The sequence below is a fragment of the Centruroides sculpturatus genome, unplaced genomic scaffold, assembly GCF_000671375.1.
Source record: "Centruroides sculpturatus isolate CEXI.00-Female unplaced genomic scaffold, Cexi_2.0 scaffold1002, whole genome shotgun sequence".
NCBI lineage: Eukaryota > Metazoa > Arthropoda > Arachnida > Scorpiones > Buthidae > Centruroides > Centruroides sculpturatus.
This window is the reverse complement of record NW_019385192.1, coordinates 56,535-80,644: the sequence shown is the minus strand read 5'-3', so window position 1 is coordinate 80,644 and position 24,110 is coordinate 56,535. Positions and strand designations below refer to the sequence as shown.

The following is a 24,110-nucleotide window of genomic DNA, read 5'->3' as shown; positions in this document are numbered from 1 at the left end:
AATTTTGTCGTATCCTATTGTTATTTTTTGTTTTTGTATTGTTTTTAAATCCGATTGTTATTTTGTTGATCTAACATAAAGATTTTAAAATGAACTTATCTCAATTAAGGGAAAAATATTCTTGTTATTCTTATTCTAGTGAACATTGCATTAAATATTTTTAATTTCAGCAAATGGTTGTCACAAATAATTATCAACTATGGTTGATAATTAATTATAGTTGATAATTATTTCATTGGTTAGTGTTTACCTTGTTTTTACTTTTTATGTTGTTTATTTTATGTTGCAATTTTTATAGAAGTTTTGTTATTCTTATGTCTTTAGAAATCTATTTAAAATATTGAAATAAGTTTTATTTTATCTTTCATTTATTTCTTTTATTGATAAGAAATCAAAAAATAAAAATTATTTTATTTTGATCTTTTGTTTTAAGCTTCAAGCATATTTGAATAAAGATCTTTGTTTTTTAACATGTTAACTTTGGAGATGATACCAAACTAAATTTTTGCCAGTTTAAAACTTTGCTCAAAATAAAGTGTTTTTGTTATTGCATTATATTTTAATCATATAAATGATTGTTATTTTGTTGATTTTTTATATTAGTTTTTAATAATTCAAACACAAATTATTTATTGTATTTATTCAGACACTTGACAAATCTCATCATTAAATTTTATTTTTTATTACTAAGTATCTGAATAAATAGAATAAATAATTTGTGTTTGAATTACTAAAAATTACTGGTATGGTTTCAAAAATACCAGAATTAGTTTTTAAGTTATTAATTAATTTGGAATTTATTTTGTACTATCAATTCACTAATGTAAACCTTCATTATGGAATCCATAAATAGTTTTATTTGTAATGTTTTTTATGTTATTGATGTATTTTAGAAAGGTGTCATCATTTCCATGCATAAAATATTATTATGTAACATTTTTATTTTTGATGAATTTATTGGTAGTGTCATATTTTTCATTGTTAGGATCTGGTATTTTAGATAATGAAGAATTGCCACCCGAAATTGGACAATATGATGATTTTCATACAATTGATTGGCAAAGAAATATTGCCAGAGATAGAATGCGACATCGACATATTATTAAAAAACGTATGGATTCAGTATGTGATATGATTCGCAGTTTTCATGATGCTTGGTCTGGTTGGCTTTGTGTTTTATTAACTGGATTAGCAGCAGGTAAAATTCTTTCAGTAATAACATTAAAAATAATCTATATTTAATACATATAATTGTTTTAGTATTTTCAATATAAATGTATTAAAAAATAATATAAATCAAATGGCAATCTTGATTTATAAATAATTTTCAAATAATTTTAACAGTTAAGCTTATATTATTAAATTATTCAATATTATCTATAAATGTTAATGAAATGAACTATTTTTCACAAAAATAATATACATCTACCAATATATAGTAATGTCATTTACATTTAGATAATAGAGGATAATTTAATTGTAAATTATGATTTGTGAATTAATTATAAGTATTTCTCAGATGTTTTATTTGTTTTTACTTTTCTTATATTGCAAAGAATGTTAGGAATGGTTCATTCTCCTTAATGGCCCCACATCAATGAGGGTTAAATATTCTTAACTCTCCACCTAATGGACTGCAATTTTTCATACAGATAATCGAAAAGAAACTTTTTTGACATTTATAGAATTTTATTTTTAAACAGAATTTCACTTCCATAAGAAAAGAAATATTTGTAAGGTATTTTTGTTCAAGTAATATAAGTTATTTTTAATTAATTAATATTATTAATATAGAAACAAATTTTATAACATAAAATTATTTGATGATTTATTATAAATTTTTTTTAATTAGATGCTTTTATCCAAAAGTATATTTTGAATTGTTTTCAATATGGAAAAAAAAATTTTATTTTCAATATTTAGAAAGCTGTATAAATATAAGGGGTATCTGGAAAGTAACTTCCATTGGGGTATTGAAACAATATTAGTATATAAATTATTGTTTATTTGTTAATACTTTACAGTTGTCATTGACTATTTAAATCAGTTAATACAGTCATAAAATCATTGCTTATTGAATTAAACTTCTTTTCCATTTATAAGTGATTTTTATTCATTAGAAAAATTAGATATTTTTTGAAATTTTAAATTATGTAGGTGCTGTTGCTGGAATAGTAGACATTGGAACAGGATGGATGAAAGACCTGAAGGAAGGCATATGTCCTCAAGTATTTTATTTAAACAAAGAACAATGTTGTTGGTCATCTAATGATACATATTTTCAAGGAGATCATTGTTTACAGGTATTTTATTTAATGCATTAAAGCTAATTGTTATCTCTAAAAATCGCATACATTCACTATGACATTTGAATAGTGAGAAATCATGATACATTTTAATATGTTTATGCTTATTAATTAAGACACTTGGCGGATTTTCTCATCTTTATTTAGTCAACTAAATAAAGATGAGAAAATCCGCCAAGTGTCTTAATTTATAGCACTATATTGTGTCAGAAGCATAAACAAATAGCAAAGCACAGTTTCATATCATCAAAATACATTTTAATGTTATATATTTATGTTTACTTTTTTTAACTTTTCTAAATGTAAAGTATATTTAGAAATGTTTTTCAAATTCACTAACTCATAGATGGAATAAAAATTTATACAAATTCATCAATACTTTAAAATAATATGTAGATAAAATATTTAAGATGTTTGCTCAATTCAGACACACATTATCAGGAACAATTGCAGACATTAAAAATTAGTTCAACTTGATTTAAAAATAAAGGAATAAAATGAAATCAAAATGAGTTTTCACATGGGTTCTAATATTTAGCATTAGGGTTTCTGAATTTGCTGATGTTGAATATCCCAGAAACAGGAAATGCCATTCAATTTTTCCTGGAAAATACAATGATTTGGGAATTGTTTTAGTTTTATTTTTAAAATAAACTGAACCAAAGCTATTCTCTAAATACATAAACTTAGCTTAAAATCATCACGAATGTTTTTCTGTCAAAATACATATAGCAGCACCAGAAATGAGTCAATAAATTGTCACTAAATTTTTGAACAAGTGAATGAGGCAGTGAACTGTGAACATAAAATCATAATCTGTTAAGAGTTTTGGGTTGCACAGTTGCAACAAATTGAATCTGATTAAATATTTTTTGAAGATGATAATGAGTTCTAAAATGAATGACAAAAACCTTCTTTTTCAATATTTCCATGCGCTTTAGCCACTATGTTCATCTTTGTTTTGAATAGCATCAATGCTTGTCAGTAAAATTCATCAAAAATTATCAAAATATTTTTAATTTTGTAAAGTTATTATGAATTTAATGAATCAGTAAGAAAACATTTTTGATGTAAATAAATAAAAAAAGGTTATAGTAAAATGGTTTTGGCTTATTACTATATATATATTAAATTTCACAATGGAACGAAAAAACATTGACAAGTTAGGATTCCTTAATTAAAAAATAACAAAGTTATTACATTTTTAGAGACCACAAATCCTAAAATTTTGAAATGTTTTTAGCATTTACTCATATCTTAAAAAATATTAAGGCAACTTAATACTTTGAAAAATATAAAAACTATAAAAAAAAAATGTGTTCTGAACAAAATACTGAACTCTTACAGTTGTATTAAGAGTGTACAACCCCTATTGGTTATATGTTTTAGTCTCATTTTGTGATTGGAAATTCATTTCATACAAGCAGTTTGAATCATCCTATATATTATTGACCTACTATTGTTTTAATGAGCTAATTTAAAAATTTGTATTCTATCACTATTAGAAATTTCTGAGAAATAGGAATAAGAATTTATTCTTTAAATCAGGGGTCGCCAAACTTTTTTAACCGTCAACCCCCAACAACTTTCCAAAACCTCACATTGACCCCCACAGTTAAGTTTTATTACAAGTGCAAGTGTATGAGCAAAAAAAAAAAAAAAAACACGAAAGAAAGAGAAACGATTTTACTATGCATTTCCTTTAATTTTACATACTTTACGTTTATTTGTAACTCACAATCAGTAAGACGAATGAGCTTGATGTTCCTTCTCAAGATTAGCAATATTTGGGTCAAAATTTGTTAGCTTTAGTCTTAAATTGCCTTGAAGTTCCACATTTAACTTATTCTCTGTTTGGTTAAGATGGAATTAACATGGCTAAAACCAGCTTCGACCATATATGAACTTGGAAATGCCAACAAAAGAGGATTTACAATATCACAAAGTTTGGTGTATTTTTTTGTTATGTTTACATTCGTCCAGAAATTGTTTAAAGTTAAATTTTTGAAAAGCGTTTTTGCTTCAAGGTCTTCTAATAATTCTATAAGTTCATCTTGCAGGTTGATGTCGACGTTTTCGATCTGAGCAGAAAATGGCGCCATAATCCATTCTGGAATATCGATATTTTCTAAATCTGCAAAACGCACTTTAAAATCATTGCTCAATTTTTGAAGATGATTTGTATATATTTCCAAGTCTTCTTCTGTTATTTGCAATTTTCTTAGATTTGGAAAGTACTGAAAATCTTTACGTAACAATGAAGATTTAAACAAGTTTAATTTAACTTGGAAGCCTAAAAGAATTGTCCGAACTTGAATAAATGTGACATCTTCACCTTGGAGCCTTGTTTGAATGTCATTGAATTTTACAAATGAGTCTGCTATGTAAAAAATGTGGTTCTTATGTTTTTGTAGTTCATCACTCAGAACAGAATTTATTTCGGTAAGAAATTCTATCATAGAATCAAATAACTCAACGAGCCTTTGTAAACATGCACCTCTAGACAACCATCTGACTTCGGTGTGTAAAAGTAACTGGTTTGTTAATTCGTCATTTTTCTCACAAAGTTTAGAAAACAATCTCGATTTAAGAGGATGGGCTCTAATTTGATTAATAGATTTAATACAAAACTGTAAAGCATTATGCAAATCTGGACTGAGATATTTTGCTACAAGGTGGTTTCTATGCAACACACAGTGAACAGTACGTATTCCAGGGACTTTTTCTTTAAGAAAAGTTGCAAAACCTCGGTAACGGCCTACCATAGCAGGTGTGCCATCAGTGGCTATTGCAATTATATTGTTAATTGGAATGTCATATTTATTCAAATATTTTTCTAAATTCTGATATATTGTCAGACCTTTTCCATCACATTCAAGATATTTAGCAAATAAAAATTCATCATTGTTAAGCCATAAGAAGAGAAGAAACACCAAAAACAGACTCATCAAGTTGAATAGAAAATTTGCAATTTTTGAGCTCTGAAACTATTATATTTTTGATGTTTTTGACCATTTCGTCAATACGCTGTTTTACTGAATTCACACTTAATGGTAAGCACTTTAAAACATCAGCGGAGTCTTTTTTCATTACATTTTCATTGACATCTTTAATTGCAGGTACAACTATATCTTCTGCAGTTGTGTGTGGTTTTCCCTTTTTTGCTATATTGAGCGAAATCTTGTATGAAGCGATTAAGCCTCCTTCAATATCAATTATAGAAGAAGCAGACGGCTTCATTAAACTTTTTATATTTAGTCGTGTTGCAAATTTTCTTTTAAGTGTTTTAAAAAAATCAAGATCTTTATCCTTTTTATCAGAATGAACTCTCTCAAGATGGTCTTTCATTTTAGCTGGTTTCATCGCATCATTTATAAAAGTTTTCTCACAAAGAAGACACATAAGTATTGTTTCATTTGTTGGAGAAAGAATAAATCCAAACTTTAAATAATCCAATGAATATTGTCGACATTTTTTTTAGAAACTGAAGCTGCCATTGCAGAATTATGATTTTATAAATAATAAAAGAAATGAAGTTACATCGTATCAATGTGAACAAAAGTAACTACAATTTTCTAACCGAGTTTAGCTTGCCACCGCTCAATTCTAGCTTTCTTGGATATTAAATCCAATAAACGAAGCATTGCTTCTTTAGGCGTAGTCAAGATTAAAACTTACATACAGTTACAAGGTTCACAAAATAAAACAAAATTCGTTTAAAAAAAAAACGATTATTTAGCTTTCTATGCCAGTATTTTTATTGAATAAAATTCGCTTACCTTCTATAAACCTTTGTCTTGACCTCTTCAAGTTTCATAGTTATATACAAAATCTTCTAATTGGTTTACAACAGTTAAGTCAGTCTACCCCCTTGAGAGATAGTAGTAATGAAAAATTTTTTCTAATTGCTTCATTCCAAAAACACCGACCTTCCTCGAAACTTGTAGAAGTCCCACAAACGTCGACCGGACTAATTTTCTATTTTTTTTTTTTTTTATTCGCTTTTACGTTAGGATTCCTTAATTAAAAAATAACAAAGTTATTACATTTTTAGAGACCACAAATCCTAAAATTTTGAAATGTTTTTAGCATTTACTCATATCTTAAAAAATATTAAGGCAACTTAATACTTTGAAAAATATAAAAACTATAAAAAAAAAATGTGTTCTGAACAAAATACTGAACTCTTACAGTTGTATTAAGAGTGTACAACCCCTATTGGTTATATGTTTTAGTCTCATTTTGTGATTGGAAATTCATTTCATACAAGCAGTTTGAATCATCCTATATATTATTGACCTACTATTGTTTTAATGAGCTAATTTAAAAATTTGTATTCTATCACTATTAGAAATTTCTGAGAAATAGGAATAAGAATTTATTCTTTAAATCAGGGGTCGCCAAACTTTTTTAACCGTCAACCCCCAACAACTTTCCAAAACCTCACATTGACCCCCACAGTTAAGTTTTATTACAAGTGCAAGTGTATGAGCAAAAAAAAACACGAAAGAAAGAAAAACGATTTTACTATGCATTTTCTTTAATTTTACATACTTTACATTTATTTGTAACTCACAATCAGTGAGACGGGTGAGCTTGATGTTCCTTCGCAAGATTAGCAATATTTGGGTCAAAATTTGTTAGCTTCAGTCTTAAATCGCCTCGAAGTTCCATATTTAACTTATTTCTCTGTTTGGTTAAGATGGAATTAACATGGCTAAAACCAGCTTCGGCCATACATGAACTTGGAAATGCCAACAACTGAGCGCCATAATCCATTCTGGGATATTGATATTTTCTAAATCTGCAAAATGCACTTTAAAATCATCACTCAATTTTTGAAGGTGATTTGTATATATTTCCAAGTCTTCATCTATAATTTTCTTAGATTTGGAAAGTACTGAAAATCTTTATGTAACAATGAAGATTTAAACAAGTTTAATTTAACTTGGAAGCCTAAAAGAATTGTCCGAGCTTGAATAATTGTAATATCTTCACCTTGGAGTCTTGTTTGAACGTCATTGAATTTTACAAATAAGTCTGCTAAGTAAAAAATGTGGTTCTTATGTTTTTGTAGTTTGTCACTCAGAACAGAATTTATTTTGGTAAGAAATTCTATCGTAGAATCAAATAGGGAACCCCCGCTTCATTCCAGGAACCCCGACCTTCCTCGAAACTTACTTGTAGAAGTCCAGCAAATGTCGACTGGACTAATTTTCTAATTTTTTTTTAGATTCGCTTTCACTCCAACACGAGTATTTAAAATAAAAAAAAAAAGGTTTTTTCAAAGCATAATTTTGAAAATTAAGCAGGCATTAAGGGGCAGCTAGTGAGCAGTGGTTGGGTCACTAGAGAAGCAGTAGCAACTGAAACTTGGTTAGAAACTTGTAGTAGTTACTTTTATTCACTTTATAGAATGCTTTACAGCAGGGGTGGCCAACACGAGGCCCGCGGGCCGCATGCGGCCCGCCGGTAGTCAAGTTGCGGCCCTCGGAGCTAGGTCAAATGAACGTAAATGTTAACTTTATTGTACATATCACTAAAAGAACATTACGTCATGAGTTATTCGTATCATGTATTTTTAAATTACAGCTAAGAGAAATTTGAAATATCTCTCATTTTTGGAAAAATTCATAGATTTTTAGCTATTTCAAACATCCCGCTATTTGACGCTCAGGGTTACTTAGTTTTTTGTCCGACGCTAGGTGTTGATAAAATTTAATATGAGACTTCAACTTTAGCTGTATATGTTCTGTGGGCTTCGGCGTTTTCGGGAAGCTTGCAATGCTATCGGCCTCATACTCATAACTACTTTCANACGGTGGTTGATTTTCTTGGGTAGCGATGTGGATATTGTATATAGGATGCTGGTTGCAGGCAGGGTGTAGTTTGTAGTACTTGTGGGTGTAGTCCATTTTGTGTTTAATGATATACTCTGCTATGTTTTTAATACTTATAGGAAGGTCAACTTCTTTAAGGAGGCCACTAGGATTTCTACTAAGGTGAAACTTCCAGTATGTTTCCAGGATTTTGAGGTCTAGGGGAGGTAAGTTTGCCAGTACCTGGAGTGCGTTGGTAGGTGCTGTTCTGTAGGCTCTTGCTACAGTTAGCAGACATGCTCGTTGGATGGATAAGATGTTTCTTTTAGTCTGTTGCTTGGTGACTGCCTTTCCCCATACCTCAGCCCCATAGAGAACCACCGGTTCAATAGCACACTCGTAGATTGTTCTGCTAGTATGGTGTTTTATACCCCATTGGTTTTTACAAATAGAGCGCAGAGAATGGGCAAGTTTAATACATTTTTTCTTGATGTTCTGAATATGAGGATTCCAAGTGAGAGTGTTATCTATCAGGATCCCAAGATATTTTATTTCGGTACTTGTCTGGATCTTTTGGCCATTGATTTTGATAGCTGGATGCTTGTCTAGGGGTCTTTTTCTAGGAAAGACTATTGAGTTACATTTTTCAATATTGATTTTAAGCTTGTTGTTTTCGGCCCATCTATTGACAGACTTTAATAGATTATTCATGTTAACTTGCAGCACCTCTTGGTTCCTGTGCTTCATTGTAATCAGCGTGTCATCAGCAAAGCCAACTATGTCAGCATCAGGAGTTGCTTGATTGGAAGGTTGACTATCCTGTAACCTCAAGAGGCCATCATAGACCAACAGCCACAAGAGGGGCCCAGAGCAAGACCCCTGGGGGCAGCCTCTACTTATTACCTTTGTGAGTGTAGTTGTGCTTGTTTTAATACACGCTGTTCTGTCTTGTAAAAAACTCCTGAATAAAGTAGTGATGTTCTTGGGGCAATTATTGTTATTGAGGGAGTCTAATATTGCTGGCCACCATGCATAATCGAATGCTCCCTTGAAATCTATGGAAACAGCTAACGTATGCATGTCTTTCTGTTTGGCTTCTTTAATGATCCCTATAAGTTGGCAGAGGGCTGTCCCCGTACTTCTGTTTTTCCTAAACCCATGCTGGTTTGGGTGGAAAAGATGCCTTGATTCCATATGATGTTGTAGCCTCCTTGCAATTAGAGCATCTAACACCTTTCCAAGAATAGAAAGCAACGAGATGGGCCGGAAGTCTTGCGGAGCAATAGCAACCGAAACTTGGTTAGAAACTTGTAGTAGTTACTTTTATTTGCTTTACAGAATTTATGTGGAATACTAAAATTAAATGAACAGTGTCTAAAAATGACTATAGATTTGCTAGTCAGTGTACTGAGAATACAAGCTTATGAATGCTACGAATGCATGATGTGCTATGTAAGTAAGAACCGGAGCACGGACTTGGCAATTTCTGTTCATCCTGTGCGACTTGATCCGTAGCCATTTTACATGTTGACAGGTAGCTGTACTATTAAATTCATTGAAACAATAATATGTATAGTTAAATTTGTGATTTTTAGTTTCAATTTTTCCATCTATTCCCCCAATTGACCCCTTAGCTGCATCGACTTCCCAATTGACCCCCTAGCCATATCAACCCCCCAATAATGTTACAACAACCCCTGGGGGTCGATATTGACCACTTTGGTGACCCCTGCTTTAAATATTTTCATTACATAAATATTTGAAATTCAACAGCAACATCACCTTAATTTACTTGATGAAATATTTGTTACTTTTATAACAGTAACCAAATGTTGCTGGTTTGAATTAATCATTCAACAATCTCATTGTCATTTTTCCATTTGAGGTTTGACTGTCTAATTTAAATATGATAGTTTTGAAGTAAAGATTGAAAGAATTTATGCACATTATAGTAAATGTATAACTAGGTGTATATTTTAATAGTGTATGTGAATAGCAGTTGGTTGTTGTGTACAGTTACGTTTTTATCAAAAACTTGCAATATACATTCAAAATTTGTAACAATTATAAAAGTTTTGATAAAAGTTAAACATTCAAAAGAATTAAGGAGTATTTTAAATTAAAAAAATGAAAATTACCTTCTTTGAGTCTTAATTGTAGCATAATAGATTTTGAAATGTATTTGTAAATTTTAAAAGTTATCTGTTTTACTCATTTATTTTTAGTTTTAAAATTAGTTCNAAGACACCAAGGGTTTACCGCATCCCACTACAGGATGATAGATCTAACAGGATATTAATGTATATTAGTTTCACATACACATTGTTGCAAGCCAGGTTACGAGATCACAAGTGTGATGTAGCAAAATTGATGGTACATTTTTTGAGTATTATATGTTTATAATTATTAATAGTAATTCATATAACAGGTCAAGTTGTAGATGATTAAAGTATTATTTGTGTACAAAACCAGGAATATTTACAACAGGAAAACATTTTTTTCACTATAAAAATATTACTTGAAAATCTGTAGAAACTTGTACATTTCAATAATTCTTGAAACTCTTTAGGATTGATATTTATATTTTAAAGTGTGTGTTTTTCTTCCTTATTTTTGATTTAGCTGTAATTCCTAGAGCATTTATAATTATTAATGTAAGAAATATTTGTTGTTGTTTCATTGAAAAAATATAACTTACTGTAAATATAATTCTAAAATGAATCTTAATATTTTATTTTTAGTGGTATAGATGGCCTGAAGTTTTCGGTTATGTTGTGGAAGAGCATGTTGTGGGTGCCTATATAATATCTTTTCTTATGTATATAGCATGGAGTTTATTATTTGCTACTCTGGCTGTATTATTAGTGAAAACATTTGCTCCATATGCCTGTGGCTCTGGAATACCAGAGGTAATATTTTATCTTAAAAATAAATATAGAATATTTTCTAAAATAATCCATTTAATTATTTGCTGTATGAACAAAATAAGATTTTATTATATAAGCAGTTTTCTGACCATGAATTAGAATTTCTTAAATTACACAAATCTTTTAAATAATTATTGAATCAGGTAATTATTGGATTATTGAAATAAAGTTACTAAATTTTCAATTTGTAAAAATAAATTAATTAATCAGTTTTTATAAGAAGAAATGATTTTACTATTTTTAGCCTTATGAGATTTATATAATTAAGTAAAGAAAAAAATATAAAATGGAATAAGATTGAATAATATTTAAACATGAAAAATTTAATATTATTATTCGAATATAAAATTATAAAATAACTTTTTATTTGAATATAGATTTTATAAGTGTTTACATTTTTTTATAATTTTATAATTGTCATCTGCCAGGGTTATTCTACAGTTTTCAAAACAAACTAGATAAAAGTAATAGAATGCTATGATAGATAAAATTGAAAATAATTGTTCTAGAGTTTTAGATGAGAATTTATATCCTTCCCTATATCCAGGAACACTTTTAGAGTATTCTTAATAAAAGAAAGCAATTGTCTAAGATGATTTTGACTAATAATAGTTGATACTTTATACATACAGAGGGTCATACCTAAATACAAAATTTCCAGCAAAGAAACACACAAATTCAATATTCAAACGTTTTCAACCACTATTTTAATTGGCCCTTTTCAGAAAATGTAAAATGAAAAAATTGTTCTATATATAGAATGTAGCAGCATTCTAATTTTCAAAAGTTTCAAATCAGTTTGAACAACGGTTGTGACGTACTGTATACAACATGTATTTTTTAGGAGTCTTAATAATATTTCCATGCATTTGATATAGAAATGTAATCTGTGTTGATGCATCTCCACTTCAGCTCTGTAGATTTCTACAGCCTCCAATGATCTTATGTGTTGTCAGTCAAAGACCTGTGTATTAGGGTAGCCTTGTCTCAACATGGGGAAATCCTTAGATCGGTGGCATAATATGCCAGAGCTGTATTAGTGTTTCCTTTTGCTACATCACACTTGTGATCTCGTAACCTGGCTTGCAACAATGTGTATGTGAAACTAATATACATTAATATCCTGTTAGATCTATCATCCTGTAGTGGGATGCGGTAAACCCTTGGTGTCTTGCTGTCTTTAGTGTTAGAAGGCAGAAAATGTTGTGAACTTGTTGTATGACAATTGGAGGAGTGGTCCTTAGTAAACTTCAGACATAATATCCTTATTTATACCTGATACGTTGATGACATTTTGATTATATGGAGAAATAGATCAGATATTGGGATGTATTGAAAGTTTTTAATACTAACAGCTATGGACTAACACTAAAATTAGATCAAGAAAGCTACACAGATGTTAATTTCTTAGACATCAAGATTCAGATAGTGGATAATAAGTTTAATACCACAATTTACTGCACACCTACTTGTGTCCCTCTGTTCATACCAGCCAATTCAGCTGATCCATGGTCATATAAGGCAGCTGTGTTCCATGCACTAGTAGCGAGATCCTACTCACATTGTACTGAGCTGTCAGATACTAACAAGGAGCTAGAACAACTGAAACATGTTGCATCCAAGCATCGGTACAGCCACTCATTTATCAATACTCTTGCATCCACACATCTTGCTATGTCATCCAACACCAATACTAACATTAACAAAACAGAAGATAATTGGGTAGTCCTAAGATATGAACTGTCCCTTCATCACATTTACAGGAAGATTGCCAAAAATTTAAACATACTCATAATGTACAAAAGGAAACTCAATGTTTTCCGACTTCTGTCTAATGCTAAAGACAGTAAGAGTGCCAGGGGTTTACCGCATCCCACTACAGGATGATAGATCTAACAGGATATTAATGTATATTAGTTTCACATACACATTGTTGCAAGCCAGGTTACGAGATCACAAGTGTGATGTAGCAAAAGGAAACACTAATACAGCTCTGGCATATTATGCCACCGATCTAAGGATTTCCCCATGTTGAGACAAGGCTACCCTAATACACAGGTCTTTGACTGACAACACATAAGATCATTGGAGGCTGTAGAAATCTACAGAGCTGAAGTGGAGATGCATCAACACAGATTACATTTCTATATCAAATGCATGGAAATATTATTAAGACTCCTAAAAAATACATGTTGTATACAGTACGTCACAACCGTTGTTCGAACTGATTTGAAACTTTTGAAAATTAGAATGCTGCTACATTCTATATATAGAACAATTTTTTCATTTTACATTTTCTGAAAAGGGCCAATTAAAATAGTGGTTGAAAACGTTTGAATATTGAATTTGTGTGTTTCTTTGCTGGAAATTTTGCATTTATGTGTGATTCTTTGCATGTATAGTTTCAGTTTACTTGTACAGTTGTTGTTTTTTGATACTTTATATTTTATATTTTGTGCTGAATAATAGAAATTGATATTAAAAAAAAAGAGGAACTTCAAAATAAGACTCGATATAGAGAATCTCTTGTCAAAATAATACTTAAGTTTGTAATATATATACAGTTTTGTAAAATATAATAGGTTCATTATAAATTAATTTAGATATGTTGATGATTTGTTCATAATTTGAAATTCTGTAAATGCAATTAACCAGTTGATAAAATCCAAAAATTGTTGAGGTATTATTATAATAATAGATTACTTGTCTTGAAAAAGTAGTAATTTTGCTTTTTATTTGTTATAATTACATCAGAGAGATCAATGAAAGAAGATAAATTGGTGAAGTTGTTTTTTTTTTTTTTGTGAAGAGATCTTTATTTATTTCAACTATGCGTTATGTCACATCAAAGTCATGATAAAGTTCTGATAAAATCTTAAGTTTTTTTTACATTAAATTTTTGTAAATTGGCATAAAACTATTGTTATTTTATGGGTAGCAATCATTGCCTTATGGCATCACTATTATTAATTGAAGATTTAACAAACTGTTATATATATATAGTGAAACCTGGATCTATCATTCCTATATCACTCATTTTCCACATCTATCTGTTTTATTTTTTCCTAGTTTCAAATAAGGACCCATATATCCATATATATAATGCTAATTTTTCCTGTATTCTTTGTTCTCACATTGCTTGTTTTCTCACAATGTTCATTCTGTATTTTAACTGAAAGAAAAATGTTGTTCCGCATCAATTATCCTACCCACAGTGGAGGGTGCTAAGTTAAAGCACATCATATATAAAATTAAACCCTAATGTTTGTGTACAAAAGTAAACCAATTCCATAAATAGTCCCTCTTAATTAATTAATATACTGTATTTATCCAATAGGATGATAAAATACAATAATGATATAATGTTATAATCAAACCAAAAGAGATAGATTATTGTCTTTTCCTGAATAGCCTAATTCTTGCAATTACTTACACAGCACTTGTACTTATTTGATGTGTTTTCTAGTAAAACTGCTTAAAGCTGTTTTCTTAAAAGACAGTTAAGCTATTTCCACTTAAAATTAGCCACCTCAGCACTAGTGCAGCAAAGTTCAGAGTGCTGAAAACAGAAGTTAAGATAACTATCATCATAAATTATAGCACTTCAAATGAAGATTGTGACATACAAAAATCTATTTTGACTGGTTATCAGAAAAATTACAAATGTACTTTTTCACATAATCATCTATTCCGACATAAACATCTTCAGATTTGTTAGTAATGATGAATGCACACATTATATTGTTGTTGCTTACCATATAAGTAATTGTATTTTACACAATATCAAATTTTTTCTAAATTGTTTGCCTTTGATATATCAATATAGTAGGTATTCTTACCAAAAGAAAATAGAATAAATTACAGTATTCTTAACAAGTTTTTTAAAGTGTAGAATAAGTGCATTCTATGCACTAATGCCATATCATTTAGTATTACAGAAAGCTATCATATAGTCTTATCACTGGAAAATATGCATTTCATACAAGATAAACAATAAAAACATCAATGTCATAAATTTCCTGTCATTTGTTTTCCTGCAGCAGCTGTTTTTTCCCCACAAGTCCTGCCAGAAACGATAGATCAAGGTTTCACTATATATGGAATAATTATTGAATTCAATAAAAGATCAAATAAAGCATTTATAAATAAAAATACATAAGTTAATGGATTAAGGATACACAATATATTTTTCTGTGTAAACAATTACATCTTTTTCCAAAATTTTTGTACTTATTTGTTTCAGATGATACTTTTTTGTTTTTTTTTTTAAATTCTGATTTGGAAGAATTTAGGAAACAGAAATTTCTAGAAATACCCAGAATTTTTGGGGAATTTTAAACTGAATTTGAATTTGACAAAATAAACTATATTTATTTTAAGAACTGATTTGTATTTGAGATGAATTGTAAAGATATCAAACTGAAATATATAACTATTTTAACCTATTTATTGTTGAAATTTTTATCTGTTGCCTGTGACACCATGTTGAATTTTTGTCGATGTTAAGCCTAAATTTTTTTTCTTTTTTTTTAAATAATAATCGTGTTTACTGTATTGTTAAAAATTATTTTTTTATGTTTCACAAACAAAATAAATATATTGAATAACTAGCAGACCCTGCCACGTGTTGTTGTGGCTCAAAATGTATCTATTATATATGTATAACACTTCCCACCTGGGAGGGTAATTTTTTGAAAAATCCCTTCTTAATATACATTCTCTTGACATACCCTATTAAAACCCAATCAAAAACACAAAAAACCGCATCTAAAATAGTATAAATAGAAGCAGAGTTCTTTACGGTAAGCCTTAATCCTGTCCATCTCCCCCCAGTGGGGGAAATTTCGACATGTATATTATATAAAAACATGTGCGTATTCGAATGCAGCATTGTGTGAAAATTTCAAAGGAATCAGTAGGAACAAATGAACATTACATTTTTATTTATATAGCTAGATAGAAGATGATCTACTTAAGTTCATCCTTACAGAAAAGCATAATGGCTCACAGAAAAGCAAACTTAGGTCGTCGTACTTATAGTGCCATCTGTTGGACATAAAAGCCTTAACCCTAGATGATATCTTTTAATTTATATGAATGTTAACGGAGTAATATACAGCCTATGTCCACCCTGAAGTTCCATTCTAAATATTGGTGAAAGAATTTTTGAAATTGTATGAATAGTTTCAGAGATTACCTGTTACATCCAAACTTACAAACATTACCTCTTTATAATATTAGTACATATATAAAAACAAAAAAAATTATATTTTAAAAGTTCGTTTTAATATAAAAATTGTAATGCATAGTGACATCTAGTATCAAAAACGTTCCAATGTAAACATGAAAATATTCGGGATCGCCCACGCAGGTCAATGAGATCAACACAAATATTTTCGGGAACACCGTAGGACAGGTTAATATGCATGTAAATTTGTATTGCAAATTTCAAAATTTGCTTCAATTTTAATAAATAGAATAATTATGGCATTATTTTATGTACTCTTCTAATATATCAACAGCGTGCTAGATTTTTTATATATATTACTTTTTTGCCATTTTCTTTTTTATAAAATAATTATATTAAAATTATAAATAAATAACTGTTAATATAGATAGTTAGTTAATGGTTATTTATAATTATTTTACAGATAAAAACTATACTTAGTGGATTTATTATTAGAGGATACTTAGGAAAATGGACATTAACTATAAAATCAGTGTGTATGATGTTAGCTGTATCTGCTGGACTAAGTCTAGGAAAAGAAGGTCCATTAGTACATATTGCCTGTTGTATTGGTAACATATTTTCTTATTTATTTCCAAAATATGGCAAAAATGAAGCAAAAAAAAGAGAGGTAAGAAAAAGTTGATTTATATCATTTTTAAAGTAGTTAATGTTAAATAAACACTAATTTTGTAAATAAATTGAAAAATCAGTTTGTGCATTTGTTTCCAAACCATCACTCCATGTTTTAGCTTTCAAATTTAACAAATAAATTTTGAATTTTTATAGCCTACTATTCTAAACCTACAAAAACATTTGAAATATAAAAAATATTTATTGATCAGATATAAAGTATTTTACCAAATATTAGAAACACATTCTGGATGATGACTTTGAAATGTTGATTTTTAAGAAATCAGCTTAAAATTCTAAAATCCAAGCTAAACTGACATAAGAATTGTTGATTTTATTAAACATTAAAAGATGATAAAACTGAAAACAACTTCTAACCATTCCTCTTCATGTTCAATATTTTTATTTAATTAATAATTTTCAATCTTAAATATTAGGCTTGTAAATACTCAAAAATATTAAAAAAACAGAAAAAGTCATTGATTAAATATAAATTAGATAATAAAATATCAAAGAACAGAAATTTGAATTGGTAAGTCACAGATTAAAACCATAAACTTTTAGGAAAGTTTTAAAAGTCTGCTAGTTGAACTAAATTGATCCAGAGTTGTTTATGATTTTTAAAAGATGACAGCATTAAAAGTTTTTTTAAAATATTTTTCTCAGCTTTTAAAGTTGTAATAATTGTTTCTGCAACTTTTAAATTAGATACAATCGACTGATAGAATCTTGATTTAATTCTGTCACTTAACATTATTTTCTTTCCAACTTTTATGATTTTAGTAATATTATTTATAATTATATTATTAGAAAATTTTCAAGTGCTTTTGCTATTTAGTATCTGATCCCTGTGAGTTGTTTCTAATATCATATTTTATTTTGCACAAAATTAAGGCATTTAGATTTATAATTGTAAATTGAAGCAATGTAAATTCATGGATTTGAATTGTTTTTTAGGAAGAATAACTTTTTATTTAATATTTAGTAGAATAATACAATAAGAAAGAGCTGTTAATATAACTGTAAATCTAAAAAGTGTATACAGAGTATTTAAAGGAGCCTATATTTTAAACAGTTTAATTCAAAAGAAAAGATGAAAGAAACTAAGAGTACTGTTTTTGTCCAAAAAATTAATAAGTGTATATACCGTATATATACAGGTATACCTCGAGTTACATCGTTTTGAGTTATGTAGAGTTATGAGATTATACGTCATTTGTCAAAAAATATATGGAAAAATAAAAATCAAGTTTAAGTCATTTTATTTGACTTTACGTCCATCCGCCACAAATATTGAAGTCGTAATATCACTAGAAAAGCATTAAAGCACATAAAATCATATTAAAATATGTACATTTACAATAAATGTTAATATAATCATCATAAATCCTAGAGAACGAAATATGAAAACATCTGTGTTTCTGTGTTGTCATCTTATTTAGCGGTCTTTAAGTGCTCAATATTGGTATTTTCCATGACAGCTCCAATATATATCAATACCATTTAGCGTCGTTGTCAGCACCACTCAATATTGGTAAATTTAATATAAATTAGTTTATTTTCTACTGTTGCAAGATAATTTTAAAGACTGTATTTGTTACAAAATCATCTTATTTTATAATGTCTTAGAGCAAACCACATTCACAAATAAAGAGTCCGCGATATACTGTAAACATCAACAAATTGTAAACATGTACACTTACAAGTATGTATTGTGCGTACATGAATTCGTAAATTTAGATTACTTTTTTCTGTACTATATTAAAAACTAAAATCTATTTGTTTGTAAGCTTAAAATAGATTCTTATTAACCATATATTACTAAAAATGCATTTATAAATAAAATACAAAACTGGGAATGGTTATTTGTGGTTTAGGCTAGTGACAAGTAAATTTGACTTATGTCATTTTTCAACTTAAGTCACCTCTCCTGGAACCAATTACCGACATAAGGTGAGGTATATCTGTACACACTTATTAATGCATACTGATGTTGATGGTTTTAACCATTGTTTTGCTGAGTCTAGTTAACAATTATTTTGAGAATGGCATACAGTTAGCAGAAGGTTTTTTCAGAAGAATCAAAATGTCATCACTGCATGAAGGAATAATGTTTAGTGAAAAACTTTTTCTCAAAACAGTATTTTATAATGTATCCATGACACTATACAATTTTGAAATTATGTAATAAGCTTTCATTTGGAACAGCAAAGATGATAAATCTTTTGTTAAGAAACACCCAGCAAAGATAAGACCCTTTGCTTACTAAAACACCAATGAATCTGTCAAAAATGGTTTTCTCTAACTTAACTCTACACAGAAAGTTGTTTTGTTTCAGACTATAATAGTAGTCATCTAGGCAGGAGCAGTGTTCAGTTTATAAAGAGTTCATAGTCAAAGGATTAATAACATAGTAAAAGTTTTAACATTATCAGTTTAAAAAAAGGTTCTCATTTTTTTTGAAAGGCCTATCAAGTTTTAAAAATAGCTCATAATTCATAATCTTTTTTCTATGATTTTAAAAATTTGTAGAAAATTAATGAATTTGATTTTCAAAATTTTAAATCATATGTTAATAGAAGAATTAAATAGGATTCTAATGCAAATATGTTTGGTTCTATATGCTTTCATTTTTGAGAATTTTTGGAAAAGGATTTTTCCGTGGAAAAAGCATTATATTTTTAACACCATCTACTGGAGATTGCACACACAACCAAAGAGGTTACACTCATCCTTAAGACTAAAAAAGGTCTTTTTTTCTGAAATTTATTTTGTTACAGAACTATAAGAAATTTCATAATTTATTTGATATTATTAATGGTATTAAAGAGTTTCTAAATATTTTTTGAATAAATATAGAAATCAGAATTATAACTAATCTCCATTGGTATAATTAATTCACTAATATATTTAAATACATGTAAAAATTCATAATATGAAAATTAATATCAAGTTTTAATAAGGAAGTGATTTGAATTTAAATCGTCAATTAGGACATATCTATTATTTATCACCTGTGATAAATAAAGACTGTTTTTTTCTGATATTATTTACTTAATTTGCAGAACCAGTTATCCAGTATAATAAATCCTAATAATAGATATGTCCTAGTTGACAATTTAAATTCAAATTATTACATTAAGGATACAAAGGCATATAAATTTAATAAGGAAGTGTTTTGTAATTTGAAATATTTTGTTTATTAGTATTGTGAGATTAGCAGTGGGTCACTGGTTAATCCCCAAATGACCACTTACTCTGCACAGGCTGGTAAAACCCGATGTCGGGGTTGTTGGATGGCTAGGAGGGCAAATCGAGTGGGGAGGGGTGAGGAAGCTGGCAGGTGTCCTTAAATGACAGGAGACAGGTTCAACAAAATAATAAACATTTATTGAATGGCTAAGCTATGATACATAAGGCGATAACAATATATAGGTTAAATGCAGTTAGATACAACTCAGAATAAATGCGGCTAACATACTATACTCCTTCCTCCAAGGGTTAAACTAAAAATACGCTTAGGGAGAGAGAGAGAGTCTGCAGGTTCAAATAAGTACCTCAAAGAGAGCTCTATGTGGCGATTAAGTGTTATGTGGAAGTTCCTTTGATCTTCTGTATGGTATCTTCTCCTTTCGTCGGGTTGAGTCCGTTATATGGAGGTCCGGGAGACGAGATGCACACATCGACAAGTATAACTTCCGAGAGATCGCCCTGAGCTTCCGGAGATTCGAGCTTTTATATCATTCGTGTGGGAAAACTGACATGTGATTGACTTTTGTTGACGATGACGGTGCATTCTTCACACCTAAGTGTAAACTTTCCCAGCTAGTTGTTAGTACAATCGGTGACATCCGATCTAATTCAAATTCCTCGGGTTTTTTCCGAAGATATTTACACTTAAAATAAAATTCGAATTTTTAAGAGCCCCGTAAAAATCCGCGAGCTCACAGTATTTTTAAACTAACTTATAGACATAATTATTTTTTAACTTATATTATTAAAAAGTTTTTTATTATTTTAAACAGATACTGTCAGCTGCAGCTGCAGCTGGAGTTTCAGTAGCTTTTGGAGCTCCAATTGGTGGTGTACTATTTAGCTTGGAAGAAGTAAGTTTTGAAGAGTACTTATAGTGCAAAAGCATATAAGTAGAATTATATATAAATTTTAATTAATATTGTTAAAAATTACTGATTAGAAAACTGAAAAAAATACTATTAAAAGTTTGGAGAATAAGTAATAGCATAGTAATTTTGACATACAACACTTCTAAGTGAGAGGCAACAGAAATCAGAACTTGCAACTTGTAATTTCTGTTGCCTCTCACTTGGAAGTGTTGTGGGTCAAAGTTATTATACTATTGCTCATTCTCCACTGGCAATAAAAAAAATAAAAGTACAATGGAGTTTTACACTCACAATTAACTTAATATCTGAACTAAAAATGTTTTCTAGTATTTTTATGAATCTTATGGCTGTATTTATACCATCTCAAGTTAAACATAGAGTTAGATTTAAACCATAAATTCAGTTAAAATTGGCATTCACCATAGATTAATTCTAGATTTATCTATTAAATCTGAATTGTGATTTAAGTTGTCTCTATCAGCAAGTTTATTCTTGAATTATAGTCTAATGCATGGGTGGCCAACAGTTTTTGTCCCCAGGCCGAATTGGAAAGAAAACCTTTTCCACGGGCGAACCAGAGGCTGCCCTAGGAAGATTTTGAGGTGGTGCGAGATCTCATTGTGGTGTCACCCTGTAGAGACTTAATTGTAGATAGAGATTACAGATACATTTTTCACATTATCATGCTTCATCAACATTCTACGCTGTAGGGGAGATCCTTGTATTTTGGGACACTTTTCTTTAAACCTTCATAATTTAAGTTCAAGTTGATCTTTAGTTATACTATTCAATATTTCTATTAGTAATTGATAACATCACTATATATGGTGCAACACGTGACCCTATGCTATTTTATTTATGAGAAAATGTCAAATAATTACGTAAAGATATTTGTCCCGAGGTACAATCCATGATTGTTCCTTGGGACATTGATGTTTGTACCTCGGGACACGAACCAAACCTAACGTTTGTGTAAATCTTCACCTCTGCCAGATGAAAAAAAGATAGTTTATCCAAATCTTTTCCTTTATAATAATATTAGCTCTATCAGTTTACAAAAATGTTTCGTATACTGGACATGCGGGTAAGTATAAAGCTTAAATGTTCTGTAGAAGGCATTTAAATGATTGAAAACCAAAGATAATCTCATTTTTGTATTAAGAAAAACAATAGTCATTACAAATATAGGTTGCAAACATTACTACTTACTAATTTTTTTAGAATTAATACTGCATTTCTGACAGTAATTTTCAAAAATGATGCAATCTTCATGCACCCAGAATTGACAGGTAACGCATTGAATCCAGTCTTCTGTACTCGAAGTAGTAAAATAATTTTCACTGCACCCCACACAATTATTTTCCTCTCAAACTTCATCACACAAATTGTCACTCTCTAAGATCACAGAGATTTCGTCCTCAGAGCTACTAACTTCAACTTTTTTCTTCTTAAAAACTCGCTTTTTAACAGATTTAGCATTTTTATTCACTTCATTCTTTTTCTTCGCTGCCAAAGAAACGTAATAACAAAAGTAAACAAAATAATATTAAATAAATAGTTGAGAAAAACAATGCCTCGTACAGTACCTTGGGACAGTCCTAAGGTACAAAAAATTCACTGTTCCAAGGTACAATTTTCTCTTGTTTATAACAAAGTATGGTTATAATTTTTGAATTACAGAAATCCAATGTTATTTATTAAAATAAGTGGTTACAAATGTAGTTATCAACTAACTGTACCTTAATTAAATTACTCACCTCAAAATATTTTGATTAAAACCAAGATCCAAATGGATTGCAAAAAACAAACACCTATAAAATTCACACGATGTGTCACAGCGGTAAAACAAGTCAAAATGGCCGACTTGAAACAGCTGCTAAATATTGCTACTTACTACTTCTCAATGTATTATTTTTCAAATGACGAGCTTGTCCCCAAGTACAAGGTGTCCCAAGATACAAGGATCTCCTCTACTTACGAGATTTGTAATGGAGGGTTAGGGTTAACTCTAAATGCACAATGAGTTGTTGATTTTTTTTTTAGGTGTCAGAATTTTTCATCAAGCTATCTGGACTTCAGTAACTAATATTGAAAGATTGATCACGGGCCACATAAATTCATTAGACAGGCTGTATGTTGGCCATGCCTGGTCTAATGCATGTGCTATTTAAATTCTTTGTAAACAACATAGGCCTATTCAGTTTTTTATGATAACTTTCAGTTCATGCAAGACATTGAAAATAAACAGCTATATTTTAAACAATTACATCATCACCAGTTTTAAAATTTTCTACAGTTTCTTTTACCTGATTTTTATTTGATTTAGTTTTTAAGTTTTTTGAAATAAAATAAAATTGTTTACTATTTTGGGTGTTATGATTCCTGGATAACTGTTATATTCTGTTTCTGTAGTCATTTTTTTATATTTGTCTCTAGATTCATTAGTGCATTTGTTTGTTTTCAATACACTTCTATATTTTGCAATTTATTTTAATAATACTTCTGTCTCAACGTTAGTGTAGTCTTTTTTATTGTTAGAATCTATTGTTTACTAAACTTTAATATCATATGTTTAGTTAGTGCATGACAATTTTTTCACAACATGTCATGTGTTTGGACAAATCAGAGCTTGTAACATACCTCTCCACTTTAGTTCAAGAATTTTGTAACCAGTGTTAGTTTGGTTGTGATATGAAAAATAACTCTTAATCTAGAGTTACCAGCTAAGGATCTTAGATTGAGAAGTTTTTGCATAAGAGGGATTTGAGAACTTGAAAAATAACAACTATGTCAAGAATGGATAAAATGATGTAAAGAATTTTGGGATGGAGATAAGGTTATAGAAAAAATAAGAGAATGGGAAAATTTGAGATAGAGAAAGGACATGGATATATATATATATATCCATGTCCTTTCTCTATATATCTCTTATCCTTATATATATATTTCTCTATATTATAAGATATATATACATATATATACTTTTTGATATATACAAGGACATGAATATATATATATATATCCATGTCCAATATATATATATATATATCCATGTAATGTATAGCCACAAATAT

General features: G+C 29.2%; 1 protein-coding gene across 4 annotated transcripts in view; it reads left to right on the top strand.

Moving 5' to 3' along the window:
- LOC111635968 (H(+)/Cl(-) exchange transporter 3-like) overlaps positions 1-24,110 on the top strand; it is an 89,493-nt gene that overhangs the window by 20,149 nt on the left and 45,234 nt on the right. For 2 of the 4 annotated variants that reach the window (XM_023381121.1, XM_023381118.1), the window contains exons 4-8: positions 986-1,198; positions 2,158-2,303; positions 10,867-11,034; positions 16,704-16,910; positions 20,938-21,018. In XM_023381121.1, the coding sequence (XP_023236889.1) occupies positions 986-1,198; positions 2,158-2,303; positions 10,867-11,034; positions 16,704-16,910; positions 20,938-21,018 (815 nt within the window). The remainder of the gene's footprint in view (positions 1-985; positions 1,199-2,157; positions 2,304-10,866; positions 11,035-16,703; positions 16,911-20,937; positions 21,019-24,110) is intronic. The other 2 variants (XM_023381119.1, XM_023381120.1) reach the window with 1 other exon arrangement.